Source organism: Pituophis catenifer, unplaced genomic scaffold (genome assembly GCF_029215685.1).
Source record: "Pituophis catenifer annectens isolate HBS135680 unplaced genomic scaffold, rPitCat1.0.hap2 SCAF_1, whole genome shotgun sequence".
Taxonomy (NCBI): Eukaryota; Metazoa; Chordata; class Lepidosauria; order Squamata; family Colubridae; genus Pituophis; species Pituophis catenifer.
Window position 1 is genome coordinate 7336999 of NW_027256881.1, and position 21847 is coordinate 7358845.

Here is a 21847-nt window from a genome sequence, read left to right on the forward strand (position 1 = left end):
ACTTTGCCTAATCCCATGCCTTTTGGGTGCACTAGACACTACATCTCCCAGAATTTTCGGTCAACATGGCCAATTGTGTAGATACAAAATGTGGAAGGAGCTTTCCCACAAGTGGCATCAGTTTTGGATGCATTTGGTCATGAAAGCTTATATTTTAGAGAAAATACTAGTGAGGATGCTTCTCACCATCATATCTATAACCTAGGATGCCCAGTCAACATTTCCTTTTTTGCTGTCCTAGGCAGATAGGCATACTTTCAAAGAAAGGATTGCCTTAGAGAGAGAAAGAGGGGAGAAGAGAAGAGAGGAAAGGAGAGAGAGGGATAGAAGAGATGAAGAAAAGGGAGGGGAAAGAAGAGTAGGAGAGAGGGTTAGAAAGGGAGGAAGGGGAGGGGAAGTAGAAGGGGAGGAGAGGAGAGGAGGAATGAAGAAAGTAGAAAGGGACAGAAGAAGGAAGAGGAGAGAAGGAGAAGAGGAAAGGTTGTGGTAAAACAAAGAAGAGGAAATGGTAAAAGAGCAGCCTTGAACAAATAAAAATGAAAATTAAAGGATAAGATGAATGATCAATGATTAATGATTAATGATGGATAAGAGACTGTACAATTAAATATGTTTATGAGAAATAAAAATAAAAAAAAATATGCAAAAAAAAGAAAGAAAGAAAGGATTGCCTTGCGATCACCAACCATTTTAAATTTCTTTAGGAAGAACGTAAGTGTAGAACTATTCTCAGCAGTAGTTTATTTAATGTATTAAATATAAATTTTAAGAGGCTGGCAATTTGCCACATAATTTTCAGCTAAATTTTCAGACCTGTTTGTGCATTTTCTATATTAATAATAGTTTAAATGGAATTCTAGAGTGGATATTCAATTTTATTAATAATCTCCAACTCAACACCATCAACAAAGATACAAGAAAGCAGTCTTCCTTAAATCAGGAAGCTTGTCTGTCAGGATCCTCTAATTGAACTACTATTGCGTTCAAATACAGGAAGTTCTTGACTTATGATCATCATGGAGCTTGGAATTTTGATCATAAACCACATGACAGTCATTAGTCGAGACACCCATATGACCAGACCCTATTTTGATTTCTTTTTGCAGCAATCATTAAGCAAATCAATGTATTCCTATGGGCGAATTTGAAGGAGACTTTTAAGCTGGCCTTTCGGGAGCATTTCCATTTTTATTTTAGAAAGAGAAAAGAAATCACACCAAAATGTGTCTGTTGACCATCAGATCTCAATGGTGCAATTTTGGAATGGGCCATACAAAGCCTAAAGGCTATCAAGACTTTTTCAAGGATACAGAGTATGGAATAGAACTGGGATCGAAGTATCAATGGTCTCTGTGACAAAAATCAAACTATGCTTGTTTTCATTGCTGCACTTTTCAATTCTTTCTACCCATCTTCATGTGCGCCCTTTCAAATGACAAAATTAATGTAAACGTTCACTGATAACGGAAATCCAAGCAAGCAGCATACTATAAATAGATTACAAGGGCACAGGAGACAGGCTATCTTGGGCAGCAATATTTCCTTCAACAAAGTCTTCATCCTATTTGACTACAGTCAGAGGGTGCCAGCACAACTTCAGTGACATTTTTAAGAATGACCCAGAGGTAAAGACCTCCTCAAGCACTCACCTGGTAGAGATACGGCTGAATACCGCATTAAAATTGTTGCAGCTGAGAGAAAAGAGAACCCCAGAGGCAGAATTGCGTAGCTCCGTAGCATGTTGATTCCCTTCACGGTAGGTGTGGATGAAATGGCAGATCTCTGGCAACAGTTGCTTGACCAACATTGTCTCATCCAGCCGCATGGTGTCTTTGGGTTGCTGGAAGACAAAAGTTGAGGTGGAATTGCCTTGAGGTATTTTCCATTGCTCTGATACTCCAGAGACCAAAGAAGTGTCCTTTACTCATTAGGCGTCCAAGTATTTGAGGGGTCTCCAACCTTGGCAACTTTAAGCCTGGTGGACTTCAAGCAAAGCTGGCTGGGGAATTCTGGGAGTTGAAGTCCGCCAGGCTTAGCGTTGCCAAGGTTGGAGACCCCTGAAGTATTTTTCTGTAAGAAAACTACAGAAACGTTCAAAAGCACAGCTGATTAAAACCTCCACTCTTCCAGTTATTTACCTCAACTGTGTGTGCTTCTAGGACCCAATTGGGAATGTCTCTGTTAAACATGTGGTGTAGCCATGTTAACAGCCTTTCCACACACCACAAAAGAGGATGAAACCTCAATACTTCTCATGAGGATGTTAAGTGGATGAAAACTGGAATTGCTTACAGAGACAGTTCCTAGAGAGGATTCTAGGAAGAGGTCATTTAAATCTCCAGTCAGCTGTTTCATTGACACAGTTAATTCATTTGCTTACTTACTTGGGCACAAATTGTACACTGTTTCAGACTAGGGGGATCATTGATTGGGAGAAATATTTTAATCACATACATGTATGGAGATTTTCAACCATCCAGATCAAAGGTGCTGTTTAAAAGGCAACTGGACTTTCTTGAGGTTTTTTTCCCCCCTTTAAAGTGTTTCACAAAGCTTCTTGGATGTGAAGCAAAACATTTTCAAGGGGGAAAAAAAACCCCAAGAAAATCCAGTTGTCTTTTGAACAGCACCTTTGGGTTCATTGCAAACACAGCTGGAGCTCTCTGAAGCTAAATCTAAATTAAGATTAGTTGACTGGCTCAACTGACCTTGTTTCTTTATTCACACAATGTGCTGGCCACATCCGGCACGCACCAATTAAGCATGATATATGAATAAGGCCACCCTATGTCTGAAATATTGGGAAATGTCTTAGTTAATTGTGGAAAAATACAGTACACTGGCCACCCTCAGAGCCAGGCTAATTTGCTGCAGGGATTGATGCTGTCTCTTCAGAAATTCCTAAGACGGCTGAGGAAAGCAAAACAAGACAAGACAAGACACTGTGATCCTTTTAACACAGCATTCCACTGTACAGGAAACTGAGCATTTCTCTCTTTATCTGCATAAGAACTATTCTTCTACAGCAAGTCAGGCTGAGCTAAAATGGAATCAGCTAGCTCAGGGCTGTCAAATTGGATTTCTTTGAGGGCTGGATCAGCATTGTAGTTCTCCTCTGCGGGCCGGCCGAGCTGGCCGCCTCCTGCAGCACCCTGCCGGCCAAAACAGGATGCGGGGGTTAGGGTTACGCCCCCCCCCCACGCCCCATTTTGGCCAGCAGAGTGCTGCAGGAGGCTGTGCAGGCAGAAAACGGTGAGGGGGGAGTCAGCCTCCCCCCCGCCCTGTTTTGGCTGCCAGAGGCACCATGGGCCAGATTTGAGCAACCCCCATGAACACTCATTCACTTCCTTAGCATGCTATGTGAACCAGACTACTGTGCTAAAACAAAACATAGTTAAACTAAGGGGTGTAACATCTTATGTGAAAGCAATAGTGACTTCTATATATATTTACAGCATAGGATTAATAATGTTGTCTAGGCTTGTAGGAATCCTTAAAGCTATGATCTAAAAATAGATGTTATCTCAATTCCTTTCAGATGCTGGTTGTATCCCTAAATTATGATCCTTTTTTCTAGCTGGCCAAAGTAGATAAAATTATCTGCACAGTGCCTTTCTTTCAATCAGCTTTGAAATCTCTTTTGAGAGGAAAAAGATTGATCAGAAAGGATAACAGCAAAATGAAGCATAGTATTTAGAACAGGAGTGGGCAACTATGGCTACTTAATGACATGTGGACTTCAACTCCCAGAATTCCTGAGCCAGCCAGGAATTCTGGGAGTTGAAGTCCACAGGTTGCAAAGTTCCCATACCATAGTTGCCAACCTGATTTAGAACATCTGTCTGCCTGGAGGCATTTCTGCTTCTTGTGGGAGGGAACAAGACTGACAGACACACTGACAAGCAAGAGAATACAGATAGTCCTCGACTTACGACCGATAGCTTAGCGACTGCCTGAAGTTGCAACCGGCCTCCCAAAAAAGTACTTACGACGCAGTTCCAAAGTTACATCATCTGCCTAATATTGGTCACATGACTGCATTTTCAGCACATGGCAGCTAGCCTCCCTTTAAGGCCATTTGCAGTGCCCCATGGTCACATGACAATTAGTGTGTGTGAGACCCAGAAACTGGTGTTTATGTTCATTTTTGGGGGAGGGGGGGGAGAGGAGATGCCCCATTGTAAACTTAAATGCTGTTAAAAAAGATTGTAAAATTGAGGGTGATCATGTGACAACCCACTTTATGGCCATCAAATTTACGACCTTAATTACCAGGCTCAATTATGGTTATAAGTCAAGAACTACCTGTCATCAGCTCAACGCCGATGCAACCACACCGCTCCAGTCACCAGATTTTTATATTTAAGTTTATTCACCTCGAATTTGCAGGCTAAAATAAGGCAATGTTGAACGTTAGGTAGTCCTTGACTTACAACCGTTCATTTAGTGACCGTTCAAAGTTACAACAACACTGAAAAAAGTGTCAGGCGGCTCCTTGGGGGTGCTACCCTACAGGGCCAGAGAGCGGGTCAACGGTAACTAAAGCAAACAAAAGGCTTTTCAATGGCAGCCCCTTCCCAGCAGAACACCTTCCCCAGGGACGCTCAGTTAATGCCAAGTCTGGGCAGAAGACTAAGGTTCTGCGTGCCCAGATTTTCAAAGTGCTTCCTTTTTATGGAAATTTAATGCTTCACATCAATTCTACTTGCACTTGGGTTCTTTTACTGTGGTTTTATTTTTTTTTCCCCCTTTGAAAATTCTAGTGTAAATAATTAATTCAAGCCCTTTGCAGCACGCCGGGTGGAGCCAGGCTGAAGCCGGGTGGAAAAGTGTAATCCAATTAAAGGACTAGAAACGGGCCTGCTAGGTTGCTCTGTTCTTCACAGAAACATGCAATTGAGTTTCACAACACTATTTACGAATAGAGGTAGCACCCTTTCTGTCCTGGCCTCCTTCCCCTCCTCCCAAATTAAATAGCAACCTAGTTAAGAGAATCATCCGCAGAAGTAAATTGGAACTTCTGCGGAATCATTCCGCAGAAGTAAAACTCACCAGAAAGAAAGGGGTGAAAAAGTCTTATTGCAGTCCAAGCAGAAATGAAGCAAAATTGTTGGCAATACATTTAGCATCATCATCGGTTTGAGAAAAAGAGTTGAGGTTTCTGAAAAGATGTGTAGGGCTCCAAACACAAAACAAAGGACTCAGATTTGGGCTTTTGCAGCATCATATTTGGGTGAGTCATTAAGTAGTGTGGAAGGGAAAGCTGGCAGTGGCCAGCAGGAGTGCTTCCTTCCCTTTCTTTTTTCTCCCCTGGGGGTTCAAGGACAGTCAAAGAGCATTGAACCATACCTGGTTTCCAATTATAAAAGGGAAATGATGTGTGTGGGAGAGAGGGAGAGAGAAAGAGGAGAAGAGGAGAAGAGGAAAGGGAAAAGGAAGAAAAGGGAAAAGGAAGAAAGGGGAAGGGAAAGGGGAAGAGGAAGGGGAAAGGGAAAGCAAAAGGAGGGGAAAGGAAAGGGAAGAAAGAGGAAGGGAAAGAGAAAGGGAAGAAAGAGGAAAGGGGAAGGGGAGGAAGGGTAAGCAAAAGGAGGGGAAGGGAAAGAGAAAGGGAAAAAAGGGGAAAGGGGAAGGGGAGGAAGGGTAAGCAAAAGGAGGGGAAGGGAAAGGGAAGAAAGAGGAAGGGAAAAGGAAGAAAGGGGAAAGAGAAAGGGAAGGAAGGGAAAGGGAAAGCAAAAGGAGGAGAAGGGAAAGAGAAAGGGAAGAAAGGGGAAGGGGAAGCAAAAGGGAAAGGGAATAGAGGAAAGGAAAGTGCGGATCCTGTAGTCTGTAGGATAACGTGCAACTCAATGACCAACTGACAGTGAGGGAAGAGCAGACATGTGGTCTTCAGGATGCCTGCAGATGAGTTGAAAAGCAAAGCAGAGCCCCTCAACTTCAGCACTCCTGAAGAGATGCTGGCAGCTATGCCGAGCTGCTGGTAAAGCACCTTCCTTCAACCACCACCTCCCCAAAAAAGTAACAGACTGAGGGACCGTACAAAGCCAAATGCTTCAGCAGCAGGTCAGAACATCATCCAATAGCAAGAGAGGCCAACTAACATGAAGATGACTAAACAATGGCTCAAGGCTTGGTCATGAGCTTGGGCAACAAAGGAGAACAGAATTGTTCATAGCAGTATAGACATTAATATAAGTGTAGCACGGCTATGTAATAAGTTAATTTAGATAAATTTGTTAAGCTTTTCGTATAATAAAAGCCACAACAGTCTCTCATCTGGTGGTCTTTCACACTTGCCATTTCCCAAGACTGCTAATACAACTTCATCAAACACTTCCCAATAAACATGCATTTCTGATTTTAATCACTTTCTTCCTAAACCCTCTAACTTTGTTCATTATTCTCTCGCTACTTCCGGTGAGTGTTAAGAGGTATTCTCTAAATCAGGGGTGTCAAATTCAAGGGCCGCAGGCTGGTTCCGGCCCATAGGGTGCTTACATCTGGCCCACGGGGCTGTCCTGGAAACAGTGAAGAACTACTTGCCAACAAACTTTTGAAGGCTTGAAAAAAGGCATTACCGGTAGTTCTTGACTTATGATCACAAATTGAGCCCAAAATTTCCTTTGCCAAGCAAGTGAATTAAGTGAGTTTTGCCCCAATTTACAATCTTTCTTGCCACAGTTGTTAAGTGAATCACTGTGGTTCCGTTAGTAACATGGTTGTTAAATGAATCTGGCTTCCCCATTGACTTTGCTTACCAGAGGATTGTAAAATGTGATCATGTGAGTTGCCAAGCATATGAATACATGCCAGTTGCCAAGCTTTTGAATTTTGGTCATGTGATGGTCACATCACATGGGGATGCTGCAACGGTCGTTAAGTCACCTTTTCCATTGTAACTTCGGTCACTAAACAAATGGTTGGAATTAGAGGACTATCTGTATATACTGAACCAGTTCCATGGAGATTGGACTATAGTCATCCTTTCAGTTTGAATAATATTGCATCAGCAGTTTTGATTTCCTTTTTTCTTTTCTTGATTTTCTGTAATTAACACAGCTGTGGGTTTTGACAACTTCTAAGTAGTTGTCATTCAGGACAAGTCCAACAATATTGGCTGACCTCCTTGGTTCTTCCTGGCCAATGAAATCTATCTAGGATTCAGTATAAAATTCTATACCTAAATGTTCAGCTTTCAATAAGCTTTGTTTAAGGATTTGTTTTCTTTATCTGTGGGAAACAATGAATTCTTCCAGGGTCTCCTTAGTGTCAAATTAGTTGGCCTCATAAGACTGGAAGCAACCATCAGGATAAAGTGGGGCTTAGCAGTCACCTGATGGTAAAGAAAGAGCAGACTTCACAAAGGAAAAAGGAAAGCAGAGCCTACACCCAGAAGAAACTCTAGACCAAGGGTGTCCAACCTTGGCAACTTTTAAGACTTGTAAACTTCAATTTGTTTACAAATTGCAGCCCTTTCTGGACCGGGACGCCTTGCGCACGGTCACTCACACCCTTGTCACCTCCTGGCTGGACTATTGTAATGCTCTCTACATGGGGCTCCCCTTGAAGAGCACTCGGAGGTTCCAACTGGTCCAGAATGTGGCCGTGCGGGTGGTTATGGGCGCAACTCGTTGTGCCCACATGACACCCCTCCTGCGCAAGCTGCACTGGCTCCCAGTGGTCTTCCGGGTGCGATTCAAGGTGTTGGTCACCACCTCTAAAGCGCTCCTTGGCATAGGGCCTGGGTACCTTCAAGACCGACTTCTGCCACCAATAGCCTCCCACCGGCCAGTTTGCTCCCACAGAGAGGGTCTCCTCAGGGTGCCATCGGCCAAGTTATGTCAGCTGGCGACACCCAGAGGGAGGGCTTTCTCTGTGAGAGCCCCAGCCCTGTGGAATGAACTGCCCCCAGAAATGTGTAAGATCTCCAACCTCCGGGTATTTAGCTGTGCACTCAAGACCCTGTTGTTCCGCCAGGCCGGGCTATCAACATAATAATTTTAAATTGGGTGTTTTAAATTTCTGGGGTTTTAAATTGAGCTGAATTATTTAATAATTTTAAATTATTTTAATTGATGTTTGTCTTGTGCTTTTAATAGGCTGTACACCGTCCTGAGTCCTTCGGGAGAAGGGCGGTATAGAAATAAAATTATTATTACTATTATTATTATTATTATTATTATTATTATTATTATTATTATTATTATTATTAATTCCCAGTATTCTGGCTGGGGAATTCTAGGAGTTGAAGTCCACAAGTCCTAAAGTTGCCAAGGTTGAACATCCCAGCTCTAGCTCCAGATGTGCTGGGCTAGAACAGAGCCAATACAGGTCATCTGATTCTTACTGCCAGTTTAGTCAATGTGCAAATATTCTCAACTGGACCAACCTACTCCAGGTGCTTTGACATGCAGCCATGCCAACCTACATAACCTTCCCTACTAGTAGTTTATGACAATGGTGATGTTCCTGTAAGGAGGGTAGATGGGCTTGGGTTCAGATTCTGGATTTTTGGCAGCAAAGCAATAAGAATCATTAGTGATACTCAGCCTCTCTGAATCTGTTCTCTTCAGTGCCTCATCTTCAGGGCCACTGGGAAGACATTTTCCCAAATATGAATGCTCCAGATGTGCTGGGCTAGAATTCACTTCACAAGGGAATGATGGGAAGTTGTGTCCAATATATACAATGAGATCAGAAAGAGGTAATATAGAATGTTGTTTATATAAGTGTCAAATAACCCGAGTCTTTTGTCTGCCATGGTTTGGAAATCAATCTTTCAAAACCATTTGTGGAGAATCACAGGCAGCTTATGGAAGATCTGATTACATTAAACTTGGAACTGCATTGAGGAAACCTTCAGGAATAAACACATACTCTTCAATTTCATAAAGCCCAGGTTTAGCTTTACAGTTTGTTTCATACAAGACACTAACCGATGAGTGACATTCCCAAAGTAACAAGGATGGGGGTGAGGGGAGTGAGAGCTGACTGTCTCCGAGAACAGAACCAAATAAAAATTGGATTCTCCACCCACCACCCACCCCCAGAAAGTACAAGATGACATTCCCTCTGGAAGTTTAACAAACCAAAGAAATATAAACTAAGAAGCACCTGCAAAAGTCATCTTTAGCAATGGGACAGATGTTTCACGATTATAATGCAGAACTGAATCAACCCAAAATAAAAGCAGAAAGTCAAAAGGGAACACTAAACTTATTTTGCTATCGCTACACTGGAGTGCTCCTGATACGTTACTACGGTACACGTGACCCTCGATTTACAATCAGAATTGGGTCTGGAATTTCCACCACTAAGTAGAGTAGTTGTTAAGAAGTCATGTCCGATTTTATGACCTTTTTGCCGCAATGAAGTGAATCATCTAATTGTTAAGTGAATCATGAGGTCATTAAGCAAATGCAGCTGCCCCCACTGACTTTGTCGGAAACTGGCCAAGGAGATCAAAAATTGCAATCACATGACTCTGCAACCATCACAAATACCGTTTCCCCCAAATAAGACATCCCCTGATAATAAGCCCAATCGGGCTTTTGAGTGCATGGCAATAAGGCCAAGCGCTTATTTCAGGGTTCAAAAAAATATAAGACAGGGTCTTATTTTGGGGAAAACATGGTACATGCCCGTTGTCATGCACCCTGAATTGTGATCATGTGACTGTGGAGATGCTGCAACAGTTATATGTGTGAGGACCATTGTAAGTCACTTTTTTCAGTGCCACTGTAAATTAGAACAGTTGCTAAACCAATGGTTGCAATTCAAGGACTACCGTATTACAATGCCTATCACGCTCTGTCAGCACAGGCAGCTACAATTCAAATAAATTTTGGTAATACTATCTGGGAGCATTGTCAGTTCGAAGTTTCTCTAATACTAGTCAAGTGTAATTTTTTTGTATCCATCTGGGGCATATCAGAGGCTTGAAGTGTCGATTCCCAATTTACACACACACACACACACACAAAGGAAAAAATTATTCAATTTAAAGGGCATAAGAAAACCCATGTAGAGCCGAGCCACACAGACACTGAAAATAAATCCACAATGCTTCACAACTAAGCTGAGGTATATAGCAGATTTGTTTATTTATTTAACAGATTTTTGTTCCATATTGTAAAATCCTCACTTTTTACAAGCAACTTTGTACTTCAACTTCAGGAAAGCAACAACGCAACAAGATTGCAAGTTACTAAAAGTAACCTCCGGATTTGTTCAGCTACAATTCTCAGAATTCCCACAATTCAATTACAATTCTCAGCATTCACAGAAATGCACTTTAGAAGTCACAGCCAAACATATCTGGAGGGCACCTAGTTGGCCAATGCTGTACTCAAACAATAAAAAAATATTATTTGCATAAGCTAACTGGTGTCTATGTAAAAATTTTGTTAAGAAAATTAAACAGGCTACTCACCCCAGCGAGACACTTTTCCAGTGTATCCAAAATAATCAACTGAGAAAGATACAAGTTCTTTTCAGCAGCTTCACTAAATATTCTCTATAAGAAAAAAAAAAACATTAAAAGATTTTGGTAACCAAGTTGACTTATACTGTCACCCACCTGATCAGCATGCTACTTCGAAAAGAACATAATTTCCCTGATACCCTCTATTTCATTAAGGGCCGCATCAGGGTTGTGTTTGACCTTGGGGGCCAGATGAACATGGCCACTCGATGTCACTCATGTCGGGGGCGTCTGTGGTGGCCCGCAGTGCCTCTGCCAGCGAAAACGGAGCCCGGGAGGCTGCGATGGCCTCCTGCAACCCTCTGCCAGCGAAAACGGAGCTCACCTGAGCTCTGTTTTCGCCGGCAGAGGCACCATGGGCCGGTCCTTCGGTGTTCCCAGGGTGGCCCTGCGGGCTAGATTTAAGCACTCCACGGGCTGGATATGGCCCACGGGCCTTGAGTTTGACACCCCTGCTCTATAGCTTTTGAACAAGCAACTTTATTACACTTCATAGATCCTCCAAACGTAACACAATAAAAACAATAAGATAAAATATAAAGCAAAATAAAGTAAGAACAATCTATCCTCTACACAATAATCAGTAACCAATCCCAAAGTACAATTTCTGCAGACTGCGAAAGAAAATTTAATGACAACTTTGTGTTGTTTTAGCATCTTTGTCTGCCAGTTTTACATAAAATTCTTCTGGTTATCCAGGAAGTTTCCTAATGAGGGGGTGTTAGAAACTTATTATGAGATGCGAGATTACAGAAGTTACAATACAGATGGGCCTGTAGCCTTTAAATGTTATTTCTTTTCGAGAGCATATTATGGTTTCTCTTCTGTCCTGTCCCATTCCAATCCTCCGACAAACTAACACACACTAGATCCTTATGTAACCTTCAAAACATGGTGCTATTATTCCCCTAACATTAAATGCCAAAGTCTAGAGAGGCCTACTGTTCCCAGCAAGAAGACCCTAATTTCAGTTAAAATCAAGTATTTTTCTTCAGGAATGGACAGAGACAGGAGGACAAAATAAGACACATATATCATATACACAAGCAGTTCTTTTCCCAAAAGAAACACTAGTTACAGAATCAAATATTTAACCATTTTTCCACCAAGGCTATAGAAGCTGATGAAGTTGGCAGAAATGCCTAAATTGACTGTTTTGATCAAAGAAAAGTACTTTTTTGTTGCCACATGGAGACCGCTTCTGGACTTCGTGCTTGAGGTGGGAAAAAAAATGAAACTTTGATTTTGGGTTTTACTGATTACACGGATTTGTTTTTGTAGAAATGACTAGTTTATATTATTATGGAAAAGTAAAAAGTTGAGGTTCGATGTTAATTCTTTATTTTACTGCAACAGAGGAGTCGGAAATCAACAATTTTTTTCTTCTTTTTTCCCTCCCCATTTCTCTTTCCTCTCCCCCCCACCTCACTGTGTTTTTCTATTTGCTTTGTATTTTTGTATCTTATTCTATAATCTAATAAAATGTTTAAATAATAATAATAATAATACATCAAATAACCATTTCCACTGGTTTTAATCACAAATCGCAGCCATCTTATTCTATGTCATGTACACTTCAGGACTCCAATGTTTTATGTAAAATTACACTTAATGGGTTTTTTGCTTTTTTGCTTTATGTAAAGTTCCATTATACAGATATGAACAATGTGATTTATCCTGGTTTTACTAAGGATAGAATTGATCTGTATTTAACTTGTCTTGATGGGTGGGGGGGATCTTTGTCATATAACTTTACAGATAGGAAATGAATGTGTTGTATTTTCTCAGAGCTGCAAATTATAATAGGCATCCAATTCTCGTTAAAGATAGAACAACACAATAGATATTTATCTACCTATGTAGACTTAAAAAAAAATCTTTCTGTTGCTCCACATCAAAAGAAGACTAAGTCAATGAGAAAACATCACTTACCATGTTGTTAACATTTTTTAAGATATTTGTGAGGCCACTGATAACCAGAGAGAACTTATACTTGGAAATGTTGATGAGACATTCCTTGTTATGTTCCGTGCTGACTTTGGTGTGAGTATTCTGCTGGCTGGTTTTGATCGGAAGCTGTAATAAAAGGAAGTTTGAAAAACTGTTATACAGAAGAAAATTTACAGTATAGTAGTGTTTATTATGCAAGGATTAGAGAGCCAGTTTGGCCTAATGTCTAAGGTGCTGTCCTAGAAACCAGGAGACTGAGAGTTCTAGTCCTGCCTTAGGCATGAAAGCCGGATGGGTGACTTTGGGCCAACCCATTTCAGAGGGTTTTTCGTGGGGAAAATAGGAAAAGGAAGGAGTATTATGTAAGTTCACTGCTCTGAGTTACTTACAAAGTAATAAGGGCAGGATAAAAAATCAAACCAATCTATCAATAAAATAAATGCATAATAGATCAACAACCAGCATTTTCTGACTGTCACCACCATTTTCATTTTCTTAAAATTTTGTAAAAATCAAAGCATCTCAGAAGAAGGCAGCAGTAATCACTTCCAGACTGGCCAGAAACAAAACAGACATTTCCACATTGCACCAAAAATCAATTTCAACTTCAAAGACATTTTATTTTTGTTTTAAATTAACATGGTTTAACTTTTATTTAAATTATCACAGCTCTGAACAAGCAAGTCCCAGGTCTCCCCACCATCTTTGGAGTCCCACCAAGGACTGCTATACCGATTTCTCTTAAGAGTAAAGGCAATTCTAATGAATATTTGACCCCTTTGTCACAGCCAGACAACAGTTAAATTATAATCTAACATAGTGGCAGGGAACCACAACCACTCCAAGATTTACTTTAGTAACCAATGACTATTTTTAAAAAAAATAAAATGAAGAACCTTGATTTAAATATATCTAATATTTAACTCCCACCGAAAAATAAGCTTATTGGACTCAATGGGACTTTTGAACAAATATATACAGTAGAAGTGGACAACCAACAAGTTCCATGTACCTTATCAATTTCACAGGATTCTACTCTTTCCCACCTCTATTTATCGTCTACCTCAGGGGTTCCGAACTCACGGACCGGCACAGGGGCACAGCAAGCCAGCAGCCAGTCTGCGCAAACAGGCAAAGCCCCATCTGCGAGATGCAAGCAGCATGTGAAACCACGCCCCCTCTGGTCCACGGAAAAACCTCTCTCCATGGAACCAATTCCTGGTGCCCAAAAGATTGGGGGCCACTGATCTATATGATGCTATTGGGTGACATAACCCATTAACATCAGGTTAGGTATCATTACTATCTCTGCCGCAGGTCACTAAATGATCCCATCTAAATGCTTTCCCAATGCCCAAATATTTGGGTTCTGGATGGGGAAAAATTGACTTCAGCTCAACCTTGACAAGACTAAATAACTGTGGAATTTATAACTAGTATTTTTCCATCACCGACTCTGGATGGAGTAGTACTCTCAGAGAGTTAGTATGCAATCTAGGGTCCTTCTAGAGTCACAATGGTAGTTACTGCCTATCCCAGATGAATGAGCAAGCTTCGGATCCTATCAGTGAAGAATGTCACATAGTGGGTTCCAGGAAACATTGTTCTCTACAGGTAGTCCTCAACTTACAATAGTTTGCTTAGTGACCGTTTGAAGCTACAACAGCGCTAAAAAAAGTGAGATATGACCATTTTTCACACTTATAACCACTGCAGCATCCCCATGGTCATTTGACTTACATTTCGATGCTTGACAACTGAGTCACATTTATGATGGCAACTGGTTCATAATTATGACCACTTCTATGCCCCAGCAGTGATCACCTTTTGCAACTTTCTGACAAGCGAAGTCAATGGGGAAGCCAGATTCACTTAATAACCATGTTATTAACTGAGCAACTGCAGTGATTCACTTAATAAATGTGGCGAGAAAAAAGGGACAAAACTCACTTAATAACATTCTCACTTAGCAACATAAATTTTGGGCTCAATTTTGGTCATAAGTTGAGGACTACCTGCATTGTGCTACCTGTCTTGTTACCATCCTGCCCTCTCCCACCCACCCCTCTCCCATGCTGGCCTTCCTGAAGACTGAGAAGACTTTCTCAGGGTGGGGCCAGAGTGTTAATGGAATTCTGACTTGGATGCAGCTGCCCTTGACATGTTGTTAATGTGATTCTTTATGGGTTTCAACCTAATTAAATGGATTGGGAAATTGATTTTGTTTTCTCTTCTTTGCTGCCTTCCATAGATGAGCTGTCATGTAAACATACTAAAAATAAAAACTTCTAAGATGTAGCATGTCAACATACTAGCCAAGGGGGAGTTGGCACCTGTAGTCTAACACAGGGGTCTCCAACTTTGGCAACTTTAAGACTTGTGGACTTCAACTCCCAGAGTTCCTCAGCCAGCAAAGCTGGTTGAGGAACTCTGGGAGTTGAAATCCACAAATCTTAAAGTTGCCAAGATTGGAGACCCCTGGTCTAACACACCTGGAAATACCAAGTTGAAGAAAATCTGATTTCTTGTCTGCTGTGGAAGTAACCAATCATCATTAATGTTTTGAAAATTTTTGCACTGGGCTTACTGGATATGAAATTCTTATTCACCTGCAGCAAGATTGCAGGCGGCCTTGGCTTTCCACCTTCTGTCTCTTGAGCGTAAAGCAATATAGGTAGTCCTCGACTTACAACCACAATTGAGCCAAACATTTCTGTTGCTAAATGAGACATTTGTAAAATGAGTTTCCCCATTTTGACCTTTCTTGCCACGTTTGTTAAGTTAGTAACACAGTTGTTAAGTGAATCTGGCTTCCCCATTGACTTTGCTTGTCAGAAGGTCGCAAAATGGGATCACATGACCCAGGGGACACTGCAACCGTCATAAATATGAGTCAGTTGCCAAGCATCTGAATTTTGATCGCGTGACCAAGGGGATGCTGCAACAGTCATAAGTGTGAAAAATGATCATAAAATATTTTTTTTCAGTACCATTGTAACTACGAACGGTCACTAAATGGACTGTTTGAAGTCAAGGAACACATGTACTGAAACTGAATGTTAATTTACCTTACCCCATATCCCCTAGTGATATATTCACCATCTTATGTGCAGAAAGGAATGGAAAACATACAACTCCTACATTCCTCTCCTGATTTTCTATTGGGAATAGTCATATATCTCCATAACTGTGTACTAGGAGTAAGGATGACAGTAAATGTTCTCTAAAAGATCTCCAGACGAGTGGTAGCATCCTTGACTGTTTTTAAGGGAAAATGTTCAAAGAGTTCATGAATTCAGTGCAGGATGAGGATGGTGCATTTAACATATTCCTGGAAAACTACCTGGTGACGCAAAATTTGTTTTTCTCAAGTTCTGCTAGTTTGGAAAGATGCAGAAACTGCTTATGGCTGCTATCTCCAGGCCAACACATCCTTGTTCTACATCTCAAATCCTGCACCTAAACGGTGAATCTGTTGCAAAATTCAAGATGCAGAGAAAAAGAGGGCATTTCAATCTAAAATTACCCAACCTCAAAGATGATGAAGAGATGCCACTGAATCGCAGATGGCCCACAAGCCCCTGAAGCTTTGTGGCCCAATTCAGTACAGGTAGTCCTCGACTTACAACCACAATTGAGCCCAACATGTCGGTTGTTAAATGAGACATTTGTTAAGTGAGTTTTGCCCCATTTTATTACCTTTCTTGCTACAGTTGTTAAGCGAATCACTGCAGTTGTTAAGTTAGTAACCCAATTAAGTGAATCTGACTTCCCCATTGTCTTTGCTTGTCAGAAGTTTGCAAAAGGGGATCACGTGACCCAGGGACACTGCAACCGTCATAAATATGAACCAATTGCTAAGCACCTGAATTTTGATCACAGGATCATGGGGATACTGCAAAGGTCGTAACTTTGAAAAACAGTGAGAAGTCACATTTTTCAGTGCTGTTGTAACTTTGGTCACTAAATGAACTGTTGTAAGTCGAGGACTACCTGTATAAGAAATGAGTCCAGGAAGACCTTAAACTTATATAGAAGCACTCCTGTCTTCCCTATGATCATAACCATGAAGAGACTTCGCAAGGTTTTAATTTCAGTTTTTGCCTAACTGAAACTTAGGTAAGCAAATTTCAAATTACAGTTTGTTTGCTATAACCTCCCTTAAAACCACAGTTTGAAAATTAAATGGAGGCTTAAACCAAAACTATAATTTAGTGCAAGAAAGCAAAAAATTGTGACCTTAATGACATAAACAGCCAATCTGCAACACCTTTGGGACTTCCACAGCTCCAAAGAGTACACACAGCCAAATCTCAATTCCAGATTCTCTTTTACATTTTTACCATGGTTTAATACAAAGATAGTGATATTTTTTCTTCAGCTGTACATTTTTTTTCCTGTTCTCTTGGGGAACAGGAAGGCTCCAGAGCCCACATGGGCAGGAACAAATCTGCAACCTTTTTGGAAATTATTTTTGGGATGTTGGGAGGCAATTCATTCAAAATAACTGCTTTTAACTTGCCAGAGACTCGAGACATCGATTTTGAGTATTGCATCAGTAAAAATAAAAGCAAAACAGTTGCAAAAATGAGCAATTTGCCATCAAATTTCAGGAGCACAATTTTGGAGAGTGCAAAAGGTGGACTGAGCGCTACATGGATGTACAGATTATTCAGGCCTGGTTTAGTGAATCAACTACATTTGGTTGGGTTTGCACAAACACCATGCTACTAAAACAAAACAAATTTTATAAAATCAGACTACACTCTGTGGCCTCTAAGCAAAGAGACTATCATTGTTAGAACCTTTCAAACCTGGAATGTCTGAAATTTAACTCAAGCTATATTCATCATCTATCTTTCATACAAGAAATTGTAGAACTGTTCAGTTTTTTTAAAAAAAATCCAATCCTGTGATTCACGAAAGAATTCTCTATGAACCTCGTGTGTCAAAATTCGAAGTTTGGAGTAAACTTCGTGGTAGTAAAGATATGTAATGGTTCCACAGACCAGGGTGGATTTGATTTAAATCGAGTCGATTTAAATCATGATTTAAATCATGATTTAAATCACTAGTAAAAAGACTTGATTTGAATCAACTCGATTTAAATCATAATTTTTAAAGAGCAACTGTCATCTCTGCTACTCCTTTGACCCACTGTTGACTCACCGATAGTCCCAGTGTTGCAGAATATACAGCCTCATGCTACATAACTAAGCTCCATTTCATGCTGAATAAACTAAATTATTTATGTATCTTAAATAGAAAACTATCTTAAGATAGATTTTTACCCCAAAAGTTTTTTATTAAAATAAATTCAATAAAAATCAAAAAAATCTGATTTAAATAAAAAAATCCGATTTAAATAAAAAAAATCCGATTTTTTGATTTTTTTTAAAAAAAATCATTGATTTTTATCCACCCTGCCACAGACCCAAGACACTAATCCTCTTCCATGAACACTAGTCACCTTGTTCCAAGCTACATCCACACATTCTTAAAAAGGTCACAGACCAATCATTTCCCTTATGCGTCATGTACCAGTCAGTTGGTTATAAGTAACCTCCAACTCTGTAATAAAATTCTTTTGAAAAGTCCACTTTGAGGAAGTTGGATTTTGGATTAAAGTCAACAGTTTTGGATCAGAGCAATATATGACCCATGAAGCTGTACTTAGCATGCACACACAAAACATATTTGACAGGAAATATGGATGCTTTTTAGTGGCAGGAACCTTGTGGCATTACTTTCCTCTCACTCCTTAACAAACATTCTGAATATTTGAGTCTACACACAGGAACTCTGTGCCATTGAACAAAGCAATTATGTTCAACTGTTAAGTCTCAGAAGTACAGGCAGTCCTTGACTTACAACAAGGACTGTTAGTGACTATTCAAAGTTACGACGTCACTGAAAAAAGTGACTTATGACCATTTTTCACCCTTACAGCCATTGCAGCCTCCTCATGGTCACATGAACAAAATTCAAACACTTGGCAATTGACTCATAGTTATGACAGTTGCAGTGTTCCAGGGTTATGTGATCTCCTTTTGCAACATTATAACAAGCAAAGTCAGTGGGGAAGGTAGGCTCACTTTACAACCATGTTACTAACTTAACAAGTGCAGTGATTCATTTAACAACTGTGGTGAGAAAGATTGTAAAATGGGGCAAAACTCACTTAACAAATGTCTTGCTTAGTAACATACATTGTGGCCTCAATTTTGGTCGTAAATCGAGGACTACCTCGATTGTGGCATAATTTTAGTTAGACAGTCAACGATCAACTCAGCTAACACTCCTGTTTCACCGATATGCATATTTATATGGGCCAGGAGAAATAGTTTTCCTCTACCACCTATAAATTCTACTAGGAAATCTCAGTTTTTCTCCCAAGTCACCCACATATCATTTTATTAAACCACAACCATGCCAATCCAGCTATCTACAGCCCAACTTACGATCACAGTTGAGAGCAGAATTTCCACTGCTAAGCAAGATGGTTGTTGTTAAGGGAGTCACATTCAACTTTACAACTTTTTTTTGCCACAGTTGTTAAGTGTCCCTCATTGACTTTGTTTGTTGGAAGCCAGCTGTGAATGTCACAAATGGCAATCATGTGACTCCACAATGCTGCAATCATCATAAATACATGCCAGTTGCCAAATGTTGATCAAAAATGACCATGGGGATGCTGCAACAGTCATAAATGTGAGAACTGCTTGTAAGTCACTTTTTTCAGTGACATTGTAACTTTGAATGGCTGCTAAACAAATAGTTGTGAGTCTAAGACTACCTATAGTTAAATTGCCATTTTTTGTAGATTAGCTAGCACATGTTCCTTATACCAAGACACACCTTTGTCCATCTGAACCAGATGACCTGATTTAACCAGCCTTCAAAAGTTCTGACAAATGACTTTCTTCTTAATCATGGCTTTAGGAAAAAAAAAACATGAAAAGGTCAGAGATTACACCTGGGGCCTGTTTGCCTGCAAACCATAAGCACTATTGCGCCTCCACAGATATATATTACAAATAAGACAGATGAGGCAAACTAATTGCATTCAGATAAAACTATAAGCCAGAATTTCAGAGAACCCTGCATAATTTCTTAAACTGTGCTGCTCTCTACCCCTCTCTCTGTCATTCTGTTTTGTTTTCTTCATCAGGAGATGGTACACAAGAACTCTTGACCATCTTTTTTGCATGTTTGTTCTTTGTATGTACAACACAATAAAACACAACAATAATGTAACATAGAGTCAAGTTTGGTGTAGTGGCTACTACAGGAGACACTGAGTTCTAGTCCCACCTTAGGCATGAAAGCCAGCTGGGTGACTTTGGGCCAATCACCAGGAGACTCTGAATCCTAGTCCCGCTTTAGGCATGAAAAACAGCTGGGTAACTTTCGGCCAGTCACACTATCTTAGCCCAACCAATTCATAAGGTTGTTGTTGTGGGGAAAATAAGAGAAGGAAGGAATATTATGTATGTTCACCATCTTGAATAACTGACAAAGTAATAAAGATGGGATACAAAACTAATGAATAATACATATTTTGTTAAAACAAGATGCTCAAGTTCATTGACTCAACATGTTGAGATACTGAACACCCTATAAACACGTAAAATCACCTATTTACAAATGTTCCTACAAAAACTAAACATCTGGGTAATTTTCACCCAAAACTCAGTACCAGAAAAGGGGGGCTCTGGGAGAGAGTTACTTCTAAATCAAGTATGTAAAATATTTTTGATGAAATTCTGATTGGATTTCAGATCAACAAGCAATGTTGGATCAACCAGCAGGTACCGCATTTCAAAAACAGATGCGGGACCAGAACAAATGATACATTTGATTTCATTTATTTTTAACTGAACTACAATTAAATATAGGCAACATGGTTATATTCTAGCAATATAGTTAATAATGTTCATAATATTGACTTTCTATCGTATCAAAAACAGTAATTTGGTAAACTCTGGAGATCACAGATAGCTTCATCTAAGGTTTCCAAGGGCTAAATGTAACTCTGGATGCTAAGAATGGGCCTTCCTCTTCAAGACGAGCAAGAAATATGAAATCTGGAATATACATTTAGGCCAAGAAATGCTGACCAATTCATTTTTAAACTCCAAAGGAAAGACGTATTTTATTAATTATTCCTAGAAATGAAGTAGAAATGCTTTCTAAACTGCTATACATACAGAGTCTACAAAATCCTTCCTGCTTAAAATTAGGCTCAGAGATTTAATTTTTATGTCACTTAGAAATGAGGGAGAAACATAACCCTAAACGGTTGAAGATCAGGTAAGCCAGAAAATTGGAATCTGGCAAACAAACAAACCCCAATTATGTTGATCATTAGACAAGTTAAAAATTCTGGCATTTTGCAACCCAACTTGGGAGCATAGATTTTACCTCTCAGAAAGACAAGCCTCAAGTCCTTCTAGCAGAATTCAGAAGACAGACATTGAACAAACCAGCCATTCCCTCTGCTCAGCTAAAAGTCCTATTCTATTGAACTCTCCCTCAATGTTTTTTAGCTGTGCAATACAAAGTTTATTTCACTTTGAAAATTTGTGCCTAGAACTGATATTTTTCATCTTTCCCATCCTTTTTTCCCCTTTTGTGTTCTGTTTTTTTTTTATAGCAAACCTATGAATAGGGAATGTCTTGTTCCCATTGACTGTACCTTCACACCGAACAGTGGCATAAAAATTCATTGAGCAAATAAGAGTGGCCTCTAAATATTCTCATTGTTGTTACAAAACACAAGCAAATCAGATTTTTAATTTGGGGGAAGCAACAAGGAGGTACTTCCAAAGACAACCTCAATAGTCATAAACTACCATTGTACACAATGTACATTTCATTAGAACATCTAGAGCAAAAGGCTATTATTTTTTTTAAAAAATGTCAATTTAAGCCTATTTTCCAAATGAGCAACAATTAAACCAATCTATTATAAACAAAGGCGGTAAAAACATCTTGCTCCCCAATCATTTCACAGGGTCTGTAATTAAACAATTGAATCTATATCATCACTCAGAAAAGCTGTATTGTTTCTTCTTCCATATTCACAGGAACAATTCCCATTTTAACAAGAATTAATGTTGGGGGGAAAAAAGGTTGGATTGCTCAGTCAGTAAGAGAATGGATTCACATAGTGTAATGTCATAATATGCTTTGTGTCATGTCAGAAATAAGCTACTATACATGATTTATAATGATTTGTTACTTGGGTAACAGGTAACTGATATATTAAACCATGACTTAGCTTAAAAGTGTTACATTACACTTACAAAATACATCTATATTATCCAGAGCATTATTACATTTAATTTTGACTGCTGCAGATAGTTAAATAAATAAACCATGCCCTATTAGTGTTCTATCTTGTCTGAATAATTT

At 39.8% G+C, this 21847-nt stretch overlaps 1 protein-coding gene across 1 annotated transcript in view; it reads right to left on the minus strand.

The window, feature by feature from the left end:
- NF1 (neurofibromin 1) overlaps positions 1–21847 on the minus strand; it is a 246119-nt gene that overhangs the window by 219403 nt on the left and 4869 nt on the right. The window contains exons 2-4 of the mRNA XM_070932037.1: positions 12413–12556; positions 10430–10513; positions 1650–1840 (exon numbers count right to left, since the gene is read on the minus strand). Of these exons, the coding sequence (XP_070788138.1) occupies positions 1650–1840; positions 10430–10513; positions 12413–12556 (419 nt within the window). The remainder of the gene's footprint in view (positions 1–1649; positions 1841–10429; positions 10514–12412; positions 12557–21847) is intronic.